The sequence below is a fragment of the Orycteropus afer genome, unplaced genomic scaffold (assembly GCF_000298275.1).
Source record: "Orycteropus afer afer isolate SDZICR_OR568_19922 unplaced genomic scaffold, OryAfe1.0 scaffold00051, whole genome shotgun sequence".
In the NCBI taxonomy this organism is placed as follows: Eukaryota; Metazoa; Chordata; class Mammalia; order Tubulidentata; family Orycteropodidae; genus Orycteropus; species Orycteropus afer.
In genome coordinates, this window is record NW_006921638.1 from 306,601 (window position 1) to 319,368 (window position 12,768).

Consider the following 12,768-nt stretch of genomic DNA (forward strand, 5'->3'; position numbering starts at 1 on the left):
ATCTTGGACAATTTTCTCAGTGGTTTTGTTTTTCTCTTCCTGTTCTGGAATTCCAATGACATGTAAGTTATTCCTTTTGATGGTATCCCACATCATCATGATGTTCTTGATGTGATCCTACAACTTGTCTGGTCTTTGATCATTGGTGTTCAGTGGGTCAAATCTGTTCTTCCAGAAGATCTTAAAAAGATTAAATGTTATTATCTACCACTTGTCAGATCTGAAAACCCACATAAGTTGGTCTTAAGTAAAGCAGATTATCCTTGTAATGTGGGTGGGCTCATCCAATTAATCGAAGGCTTTTAGAGCAAAATTGGATGTTCTCTGGGGTATATTCTGTCTCTAGACTATAAACAGGTATTTTGCCAATACTTGCTCACTCTTTATATTTCCCATCACCTGGTTTACAGATTTTTGGGAGAGAAGCCTGTAGAAAACTCCAACCTGTCATCTAACCTATAGCTTTTGGATTTGCCAGCCAGCTACAATCACATGAGTGAGCTCTTTTTAAAAAATTGCTCTTTCTCTCTCACTTTATATAAATACGTGTGTGTGTGTGTGTGTGTGTATGGAGCTCTGGTTGCTTAGTTTCTAAAGCATTTGACTGCTAACCAGAAGGCTGGTGGTTCAAACCCACCAGCCACTCCTGGGAAGGAAGGTTGTGCAATCTACTTCCATAGTGATACCACCTTGAAAACCCAAGGATGGGTTGCTATGAGTCAGGTCCAGATGGCTTGTGGGTTTAAACCACCAGCCTTCTAGTTAGCAGTCAAGCGCCTTAGGCACTATGCTACCAGAGCTCCTGTAGATATATATTGTTGTTGTTGTTGTTATGTGCCGTCGAGTCGGCCCCGACTCATAGCGACCCCTCCTTGGGTTTCTGAGGCAGTATCACTACGGAAGTAGGATTGCCCAACCTTCCTTCCGAGGAGTGGCTGGTGGGTTTGAACCGCCAGCCGTCTGGTTAGCAGGCAAGTGTCTTAGCCACTATGCTACCAGAGCTCCTATATATGTATATATGTAGATGTATATAGTTATATTTAAATAATTATCTATCTTTTACTGGTTCTGTTTCTCTAGAGAACACTAAGATAGTACCCTTGATATGATGTTATAAAAATGGAACTTTACCTCTGTGGTCTTCTTCTAAAAACATATTCCCTCAGTCTAATCATGAAGAAGAGCTTTAGAGAAATCCCATAGAAGGACATTCTATCAAGTACCTGCTGGTACTCCTCAAAACTTTCAAGGTCATCAAAAACAAGGAAAGTTTGAGAAGGTATCACAGACAAGAGGAAGAGGAGCCTAAGGAGACAAAATGACTAAATGCAGTGTGGTATTCTAAATGGGATCATAAAACCGAAAAAAATGACATTAGGTTAAAACTAAGGAAATATGAATAAAGTATGGACTTTGGTTAATAACATTTGTCAGTAGTAGTTCATTAAAGGTAATGATATTGCCGTAGTGATACTGCCTCGGAAACCCAAGGAGGGGTCGCTATGAGTCGGGGCCGACTCGACGGCACATAACAACAACAACAACATACTAATATAGAAGAAACAAACTCAAAGGGGATCCCTATGAGTTGGAATCAACTTGATGAGTTTTTTTTTCGGGGGTGTATGATATATGGAAATTCTCTGTACTTCTTTGTAATTTTTCTGTAAATCTAAAATGTCTAAAAATAGTCGACTGATTTACAAAAATCAGGGTATCACAAACTATCATTTTCCCCTAACATTTTATTATGACAGTTTTCATATACATGGCAAAGTGAAAGAATTTTACAGTGAATTCCCATATACACCACCTGGATACAACCATTAACATTTTATTATACTTATATTATAATCTATCTAACTCAATATCCATCCACCAATTTATCTTAGTTTTTTATGCATTTTTCAGAGTAAATTATAGACATCAGTATATTTTCCCCAGATGTTTCAACATGTATATCATTAACTACAGTATTTGACATAGTTCGTTTTCTTTTTATGTAAAATTTACATATACTAAAATGCATAAATCTTTATATTCACTGAGTTTTGACAATTCCTACATCTGTGTAAGCCACACTCCTCACAACCATCATTTTTTACAAAATGGAATACCATGGAAAATATCAGAGTGCAGTTACATAGTATAGGTAAGTACTATTTTGTGAACAAATATATATGTATACTTTTATAGTGGGTCACAATGTAAAATGTATCCATTATTGTCACAAAATGAAAGTTACTGGTCTGGTAGGAGAGCCCAATCTGTAATCAAATATTAATCACGATTATATAGACTAAAACTCACTGCCGTTGAGTTGATTCTGACTCACACAACCCCTCCTTGGGTTTCCAAGGCAGTATCTATTCGGAAGTAGATTGCCTAGTCTTACTTCCGAGGAGTAGCTGATAGGTTTGAACCACCAGCCTTCTGGTTATCAGTCATATGCCGTAGGCATTACGCCATCAAAGATCCTATGATTATACAGGGTGGTAGGTTTTATAAGATACAGTGGTAGGTTTAAAGAAAGGATAATCAGCTCTATATGAGAATGGAAAGAGGGGATTGGGATAGGCAGGATTTAATATGAGACATTTTATCATAATGACAGTGGCCAACACTGTTAAAGTACTCACAGTGCCAACTACCAAGCACTGTTCTAAGAACATTATCTATAGTAACTCCTCATAGCAACCCCAGGATGTAGGTAGGTACCACTATTAACCACATTATACAGAAAACTGAGCACACAGAGTTTAACTTTCTCAGGGCCGCATAACTAGTAAGTAAGTGGTAGAGTCACTCAAGTGCCAGTTCTTGCTCTTAACTCTTACCTTATCATACTAGTACTATACAATATCTTGGTGGAAATTTGCTTTTTAACTTGGGGAATTTTAGTTAAATTACTCCTAAGTGAGGGAAAATTAAGTATGTTTTTGTCTCATATTACCTTTAGTATATGTGTATGTATATACACACATGCATGCCATATGTTGTTATGTGCTGTCTGGTCACCCCGACTCATAGTGATCCCTCCTTGAGTTTCCAAGGCAGTATCAGTACGGAAGTAGATTGCCCAACCTTCCTTCCGAGGAGTGGCTGGTGGGTTTGAACTGCCAGCCTTCTGGTTAGCAGTCAAGTGCCTTAGGCACTATGCTGTTTTTTCCAATTAAGGGAGATATAGAAAAAGGCATTTAGATCCAGAAAAGATGTTTAAGAAACCAAACCAGTTGTCATGGTGTTGATTCCAACTCATGACAAGCCCATGTGTTGCATAGTAGAACTGTGCTTAGTAGAGTTTCCATGGCTGAGACCTTTTGGATGCAGATTGCCAGGCTTTTGTTCTGAAGCACCTGTGAAGACCATTAGTCTTTTAGTTGGTAGCTGAGTGCTTAACAGTTTGTACCAGCCAGAGACTACTAAAAGGGATGTGAGCCATCATCAAATATCACTTTCATTTCTAGAAGCTATATATACCGCAAAGGAGCTCTGGTGGCACAGCGATTAAGGCATCCGGCTACTTATCACAAGGTCGGTGGTTTGAACCAGCCAGCCCCTCTTCAAGAGTAGGATGAGGCAGCCTGCTTCCATAAAGATTTACAGCCTTGGAAACCCTATGGGGCAGTTCTGTTCTGTCCTATAGAGTCATTGTGAGTCAGAATCAACTCATTGAAAGTGGGTTTGATTTTAGGGGGATATATACTACTATTTTCCATGCAGTGATTTGTTTGGTATTTTCTAGATTAATTGTGTAGTTACATTAGAAAGAAGAATATTAACCATTCCGAAAGCTACCTGGAGTTGATGCACATGAAGCTTAAATGAACATTTAGTGACACTAATACACTGAGTGAGGCAAAGTGGCAAAGTGATGTACTAATGACAGTGTTATATTATGAATCAGGAGGCCAGAATTCAGGGCTTTACTTCTCTGACTGTCCATTTTCTCATCTGCAAAATGAAGGGTGTGTATATCAGGGATGACAAATTCAAGGTGCCTCTGCTGCCACTCCTTTCTTCGTCACCCACAGCTGACATTAGTAATCATTCATGGCTTCCTTTTGGTCTAGAATCCTTCACCACACAGCGCTCAAGGCAACCAATACAGTCATGCACAACTGGCGCCCAGCCTGAAAGCTGTTTTCTATCTTTGGATGTGCTGATCTATAAAGACTCTTCCAGGTCTAACTCCCAGAAATATACCGTCAGAAATACAAAAGCTGTGCCCAATTGAGTATGTCTTTCAGTCTGTCTTTCCTCTGGACATTAACTTTATAGCATGTAGGGTTCTGGGACATGAATCTGTTTACAGTCTGTGAATCTACCGACCTCACCAGTCTTGGCCTTTAAAACCTGTCCTTAGGATAAAGCTAACCTACGGAAAATTCTTGTTTGATACCTGCTCTAAGTGACCTTTACCATCTTTCCTCTGAGGGTTTCCTAGATTCTCTGCTAGGGTGCCGTGGTACACTTTGTGTACTGCTTTCCCCTAGTCAAGCTTCCTTTCTTTATTCTTTCTTGATTTTTCTTACACATCCCACAGGCTTGTAGGTGTGGAATCTCCTAATTTCCTGGCCACTAAAGCATCTTCCCTAGCCATGTGTGTTATTGAATACAAAAGAGCTTATGAACAGAGGAAGTTCATACCTGCTCCCTGACCACTCCCAGCGCTTGTCTAAGCATATTCCTCCTTGCTGCCCTCCCTCAGTTTCGTAATCATTTGATCTTCTCTCCTCCCTGATGACTAGTAACTGGGATAGGTGCCTAAAGCATTCATCTTCAGTTCTCAGACATATATTTTCTCTGAGTCTCGGCATTATATATCTTGGCATTGTGTATTTTATAGTAGTGATAGTTTACAAATGTGTTTGTCCACTTAATTACCAATGAGGAATTCTTAAGTAATGTTGTGTAATTGTTATGAGTGTGCAAAACAAAAGATGGATACAAGTCTTTAGAGGCCTTCAGCTACTCTTTTCAAAACTTGCATTCTAATATCAGTTCAACAAGTCCTTGTTTGTCTCCTTCCTCTTGATGTCAGTGGAAAGGAATGCTGTGCTTGGAAGGTGGAAACCAATTTGATCCCTTAGTGTAACATCCCAATGAGATCTGTTGACATCTCGTTTTACCACTTAATGCAGCCAGGGCATTTAAAGGCAAAGGTTTGGGGATGGGTACCTTTGAGAAGGGAAATTTTTATTCTTACCTGGCAGGTGGAGTCCAGGCAATAGGATTGTATTTCCTAATTATCATAACCTTTCTAACTGTCATAAAAGTGGTTTTAACTCCTGTGGCTTCCAGCTAAATAAAAGACAGACATATGGGCTGAACATTTACATCAGGTAGAGAGACTCCTTGGAGAGATGAATCATGGGAGAACAGAAGGGCAGTGTATGCACAGGGAGACTGCTGTTGGGGGCAGGAGTGCATGGGAGGGAAGGACATAGGGAAGAGATAACTATAGGGAAGAAGTGGGAAGGGACCTGTTACATTGTACGAAATTGTAGTCAATGTCATGAGACAAAATACGTGTTTAAACTACTGTATGGAAAATGAAATTGCTCTGTAAACTTTCACCCAAATGACAATAATTTTTTTTTTCGAAAAATGGTTTTAAAATAACTTTGCTAGAGAGGAATAAGGGAGCTCTAGTAGCATAGGGGCTAAGACACTTGCCTGCTAACCAGACGGCTGGCGGTTCAAACCCACCAGCCAGTCCTCGGAAGGAAGGTTGGGCAATCCTACTTCCATAGTGATACTGCCTCGGAAACCCAAGGAGGGGTCGCTATGAGTCGGGGCCGACTCAATGGCACATAACAACAACGACAACAGAGAGGAATAAAAGAAAGAATGATAATCTTAACATCCTAGCCACCTGCCATCATTTGCTGGCAATATTTCTTAAGGAGTATAAAAACAACATTTAATATCAAATGATTAAGCGCAAAGAATTTGTCATTCCCACTACAGCAGTGAGTTGATCTTCCTGGAAAAGGGCGTGAATGACCACAGGCCTCCCCATGGCACAGCTGTCATATCCCCAGCTGATCTGGTCTAAATAACATCCTGTCTGCCCTGGGGATCTGCACACTGAAGGAGTTGCACCAACCCCAGGCCTTGCCAAACTGGGCCTGGCTCTTTGTAGCTGTTAGTGCTTACAGTTGCCGTGAGATAAACACCTGCCTGATGGGCTTTGGGAAATAAGAGATGAGCTGGAAGGGTAAAAATATTATAATGTAAAAAACTTAGTCCATGTAAATAATGGTGCTGAATTATACCTATAAAAATTGTTGAATTGACAACTGCTTTGTTATGTATATTTTTACAACAACTAAAAAAAATTAAATTATCTAAACTGTTCTTAAATTATAGTATAACCAAAGATAACTACTCAAAACTCATCACATTCTGATCAGTACTACATTTTTCTATTTATGCTCATAGGTTATTTACATCTATTGTAAATAACCACATCTATTGTAAATAACCTATTAACATGTGTTGCTAAGGTGAAAGAGATTTCACATTATGAATACAATGAGTACAAGGATCATTACAATAGATCATTTCTCATGTTTAATGACAATATTTTAGTTGGGGGGGGAGGGGACTAAGTCCAATTATTATCCCATAATCTGTTGTTTCTAGTTGCAACAAGGAAGTAATAATGATAACAGCTTAGTTGTAAATGAACACTTACTGTGGTAACTTGTAAACAGACATTTTGTCATGTGCTGTTTATATGTTGGCTCAGTTCACTCTCATACTTCATCAAACTGGGGTTCAGAAACGCCAAGCAAGTTAGAGTTAGATGGCAGTTAAGTGTCAGCCAGAGCTGTCTTACCTAAGGCCACGTTTTTAGCCAACACATTCTCCTGTCTCCTCAAACAAACAAAGTGCCCCCCAAAAAATCCCTTCTGGTTTCTGGCTTGACTTAGCTATTGAGCCCAGCACACAGGTAGAGCCTCTTTATGAGCCAGTGTATCCTACCTAGCCTCTGTATACTTTGCTGGGATTCTGATTAGTCATGGAACCATTCTCCTATGCAGTCTGCTTACCTCACTAGATAGAGCTCAATTTATCAGCATGACACATGAGTAAAGGAGAGTCTTAACCCCACCCTTGAACAGGCATTGATGCCTCATCAAAACAATGTTTTATGCTCAAAGAGCCTGGGAAGTTAATGAAAACCTGTAAGTCAGCCACATCCTTTACAGACTGATTCCTAGCAGACACCTTGGTGAGATAACTACAAAATCTCACCTGGCTGACCTAGCCCTGTAGTGACCTTCCTTTTTTGATCTCCTAGGCAGCAGGCTGGGATACTGATCCTTGAAGTTGCAATTGCTGAAAAGTGGCAGATAACATTTGTGGACACGTAGGACGTATACATCAAAATCAGATTTTTAACAAGAATTCAGATTGATCTGTATGCTGTATTTACTCTGTACTATTTCATTTATTCTCTTTAGATGCAAGTAAGATTGTCTTGTATGTCCCAACTAGTGATAGAGTGACTTTACTGGGAGATATAAAACAATCCTGGCAGTCTGTTTATTTTTAAGGAACTCTAGGGATCATCTTTGGTAGGTGTCAGGGGATAACTAATGAAAATTTATGTTCAGTTGTGATTTATTAAAACTTCATTTAGTTCATAGGAGTGAAGACCAGTGTTATCAGAGGGTATTTCATTTACTCTAGTACATCAAAGAATCACAACATTATTGCTATTAAATATGATTTATAAGATTATTTGGGAAACTTGATCTTGTCTTTCTGTTCTTTTATTCTCCAGGTTCCAGTTACAACCACCTTGTGACATAACTTTTTAACTATCTTTGGAAAAATATTGGCCAAGGAAAAGAAAATGATAAAGTTTTTCCTCATGGTAAATAAACAAGGGCAGACCCGACTTTCTAAGTACTATGAACATGTGGAGATTAATAAGCGTACACTCCTGGAAACAGAAGTCATTAAGAGCTGTCTTTCTCGATCTAATGAACAAGTAAGTTTCTGTTTCTCTTGTTTATCCCTGCACTCAACTCAGCAGTGGCAGATCTGTTATTACTGACTCTCAAGGGCCATTATTTTCTTTGAACTGTATTCTTTCAACAACTATTAGGAAAAATAAGGAATGAAAAATGAAACGTACTTGATTTCATATTCCCTTAAGGAAAATAAAAACCAGGAAAACTCTGTTTATTAGGTCACCATGTTTGTCTCAGTGTACCAGGGAAGTGGCAGCTCAAATTTACTCCTCCTCATGGATATATGTTCTTTATTTATATGAATTCAGTCCTTGGAACTCTTGCCACTGTCTATAGGCTTTCTTTAAGCCAAAAGGTGAAGGTTAGATGACTGTATGAAGGTGAACACCCAAGACCCATCCTGTGTCAGAAGATAATAGTATAATTCTCATGTGGTGTGCAGTCTTTTTCTGGTTATCATTTTTATAAATATACCAGCAACACAATACTGCACCTAGTGATTGTAAAACCAAACAACTTAATTTGAAGTTGATTTATTTTATTATGTAGATGGGGAAAATGGAAGTTAAAAATTCATATAAAATAACAAATCTGCCCCTTCGGCCAAAATGGAGATTAAATAAAATCATTAAAATAATTGATTTTTTTTTTAAGGGTTTTTTTTTAAAAAAAAAGAAAAAGAACTTTAAATGGATAACTACTTGATCCAGGTCCCAAACTCAGATCTACTGGAAATCAGTCAACAAGTGAGGTAAAATAAGAGCTTGTTTAAAAATCAACCATTAATTTTGTCCATTCTCCATTTTACTGCATAGGTGGAAAAGCTGCCTGTGGGAACCACTGCTAAGTCATGAAATATTAAGCTCAGAATTTAGTATAGCAACTGTGTTTCTCTTGGCTTCTAAATTGATTTTCCAGAGGGAACATCTCAAGAGTTCCTCTTTGAATTACTACTTTGGCCTTCCATGGCACACATTGCTTGACATTGTTGTCAGAAGGAAACAGACACTGTTAAAAGGCTGTGCTAATAGCCACATACCATAAGCATAAGTAAACACACTTTTAGAAACAATCCTGTTTGAATATTTCTACAGAATACAGGCTCTCCACAATTTCAAATATCATCTTCACTGAAAGTTTAACCTTTGAAATATAAGCTTTAGAATGAATCTACTGTTAGATACGTTTGATGCCTGCTAAATTATTTTAGATTTTAAAAGGAACCTGCTGGACTTCTGGCATAATCAGGTACCAAAGTAGCACCGTCTCAGCTTAGTTTCTATTTTATTCACAAAAACGTGCTTTGATACTTTTTTTTTTTTTAAAGAATGTCAGAAACTCCTGAGAGGCTTTGAAAATGTTCCTTAATTCTTTCAAATAAGTTGTCTTTCCTTGAAAGTGGCAGCTGAGCAAAAATCATTCTGGGTCTGCAGTGAGTCAAGAGCTACAGAATGGCTCTGTATTTATGAGTTAATCCTAATTTTAAAGAAGAGGCTCAGATTCCTCCATTTTACAGACAGTCAAATGGCTTTCCCACAGAAGAATTTCCACAGTCCAAACTTGCAGGTTCATTACCAGGTGCATCCAGGCACCAAAGAGCAACAGATGCCAGTACAAAAAGCCATAAAGTTCATGTGCAGCTGCGTTTGGTCAAACACACCCAGCAGTCCAAAGGAAGAGTTCCACTGCTTTGGCTTGCTGTCTGATTCCTGTTCACCCAGTGCCTTCCCACTCCCCTTTGGCTTTAGGAGAGAGATGACTGAGAAGGGATTTGTTTTATCCACAAGGCTGTGGTGGTAAGCTAGTTTATCAATTCATATGAAGCGGTGTTTACAATGGGAGATTTTGTCTAGCATCTGCCACCCAAAGGCCATCTGTAAATAATTTATAAAAGAAAGAATCTACATTGATTTTTTTCATCGGTCTAGAAAAAAAGATTTTTAAAAATGTGTATGCTGTGTGTATTTGCTTCTAAAAGAACCTAGGGAAAGTGGAAAGAAAAAAAATCTCCTTTATTATGTTTGTTTATTTTCACATTAGAGACAGTTTAAAATGGTGATTATTCATTAGCTCTACTTGCTGAGTTCCATGGACAACCAAGCAAAGGAATGAGAGAGAGTACAGGTGGGACCCCAAGTGAACACACTCTGACTCTTCCAAAACCACTTCTCCTCCTCCCACTGGAGATGCTTCCATGTTGTTAGGAAAAGCCCAGTCAATGGAGGTGGTATAACATTTCAAATGTTTTGTATTTCAAGGAGATACCCAAGTCAGAAAGTAGAAAATATGCATGCCATTTTGAACTAATATGTACTTGTGTTTTGTCTAGTGCTCTTTCATTGAATATAAGGATTTCAAGCTAATATACCGGCAGTATGCAGCTCTCTTCATTGTGGTTGGAGTTAATGACACTGAGGTGAGATAATAGAAGAGCCTTTGGAAAATGCAAGAACATTCAGGATAACAGTGTCTGATTTTCACTCCTTTTTAAATCGACATTTTCTTCCTATTTGCCTCCCTAAGATTACTCTTTTGAAGGCTCTTGGTTTCTGTTGAGACAAGGGAAAGCTCTGGTGAGGCAAGGGAAAGCTCTGTGGAAGAGAAACACCTAGCAGCCAATGAAGGAGAGGATAGAGTGCCTTCCTCCATCCTAGGTAATACCAGAGGCCTACCATTGTGGTGTTGCACATGGGGCAACTTAGACCAGCGTAGAGGCCAGTCACTTGTGGCATTAGACATAGGCTGGCATACCAAAAGCCAGAGCAAGCTATAAATATGACTGCATTGTGATTACATCTCCTCAGATTTGGTTCACCTCTTCAGCAATGTCAGTCCCCAGATCAATAGCAAATATAGCCTGGAATCTCAAAGAGGGTGTTTAAGGTCTTAAATACTTTGAAATGTCAGTTATATCTGTGAGCCAAACTTTAAGGTGGTTTCCTCATCATGTTTCATAGATGGAAAAATGATGGCATGAAGAGTCTGAAAAATGGCTTAAGCTAGTTAGTGATGAAATCAGGGAATAGAACTCAGGAATTAAATACTAGACTATAAAGTTTCAATCCCTCTCAATTCATCATGGATTTTAAAAAGATTTTACAGGTTAAAATCTTCATTGATAAGCTTCTTTTAAACAAATGAGCCATAGAACTATTCTGAGTATTTGTGTCAGTGGAAGAAGCTACTTGGCCTACATTTTCTGCTCACCAAGCCACATGCTCTGAAACCTGAGAGCTAACTGGGAATCTCTGTGTCTAACTTATACATGGGCTATACTAAAATTAATTGTACCCTTCCTGTTTTTTTTTAGAATGAGATGTCTATTTATGAATTCATCCATAACTTTGTGGAAGTTTTAGATGAGTACTTCAGCCGAGTGGTAAGTCTAATGACTAAAAAATGGCTTTTTTCAGGCATCCACATTCAGAGTGCAGCTCTGGGGGAGGCTTTCTCTGTCAACTCTGGGGGAAGATCCTTCTCTCTTAATGAGCATCTGCCTCTCATTTTTCTATTGCCTTACTTGCTTGTGCTTAAATATGCTCTTTTTTATTTCAAAAAAGATTGACTTAAGGCAGCCCTACATAATACAACCTCATTAACATAACCAAGAAAACTTGCTCCCAAATGGGATTTTAACCACAGGTATGAACACAATTCAATCGATAATACATCCCATATAATTCACACATTTAAAGTACACAATTCAGTGATTTTTGGTATTTACATAGACTTCTGCAATCATCACCACAGTCAGTTTTAGAACATTTTCATCACCCCAGAAAGAAATTTCATACTTATTTCCCCCGACTTCCCTGGACTTAGGTACCCACTAATCTGTCTTCCTCCCTTTCCTGGCTCTAGGGGGTTTGGGGCCTAGCCTTGCCTGCTGCCCCTTTTTACCTGGATATCCTGCCGCTCCTGAGGGAGGGACCAGAAGCGGCCTCTCAGGGACCTCAGGAATGGCAGGATATCCAGTTTAAAGGTGGCGGGAATCAAGGCTAGGCCCCATACCCCCTACAGCCAGGAAAGGGAGGGATCAGGAGTGACTGGGGACCACAGAGTGCCAGATTTCAGGTAGGAATTAGGTAAGAGGAAGGTGCAGAGGTTTCCAACAGCTAAGGGAGACAAACTTGTCTGTCAGTTTGTCATCCTGTGAGGCTTGTACGTTTCTGCGAGGCCTGAGGGTGTGCCACTGGTGTTTCAGATGCTAGTAGAGTTGCACATGGTGCACAGGTTTCAACACAGCTTTCAGACAAAGACAGACTAGGAAGAAAGAGGAAGCCATCTACTTCTCAAAAATTGGCCAGGGGAAACCTTATGAATAGCAGAGAAACAATGTCCGATACATTACTGGGCAACTTTATGAATAGCTTGGAAACATTGTCCAGCACAGTGCAGGAAGACTAGCCCCTTGGGTCGGAAGGCACTCAAAATAGGACTGGCAAAGAGCTGCCTCATTAGAGTAGAACCAATCTTAATGATATGGATAAAGTAAGTTTTTCAGGACCTCCACGTGTTGACATGGCACAACATAAATTGAGGAGAAACAGCTGCAAACATCCATTAATAATCGAAACATGGAATGTATGAAGTATGAATCTAAGAAAATTGGAAGTTGTCGAAAATGAAATGAAATGCACAAAGATTGATATCCTTAAGTATTAGTGAGCTGAAGGGAGTTCTGATAGCATAGTGCCTAAGGCACTTGACTGCTAACCAGAAGGCGGGCAGTTCAAACCCACAAGCCACTCCTTGGAAGGAAGGTTGGGCAATCTAC

At 39.2% G+C, this 12,768-nt stretch overlaps 1 protein-coding gene across 1 annotated transcript in view; it reads left to right on the forward strand.

The window, feature by feature from the left end:
* The first annotated feature begins 7,870 nt into the window (after positions 1–7,870).
* Positions 7,871–12,768, forward strand: part of AP4S1 (adaptor related protein complex 4 subunit sigma 1) — a 28,724-nt gene continuing 23,826 nt past the window's right edge. The window contains exons 1-3 of the mRNA XM_007938526.1: positions 7,871–8,008; positions 10,321–10,407; positions 11,302–11,370. Coding sequence (XP_007936717.1) covers positions 7,871–8,008; positions 10,321–10,407; positions 11,302–11,370 — 294 coding nt within the window. The remainder of the gene's footprint in view (positions 8,009–10,320; positions 10,408–11,301; positions 11,371–12,768) is intronic.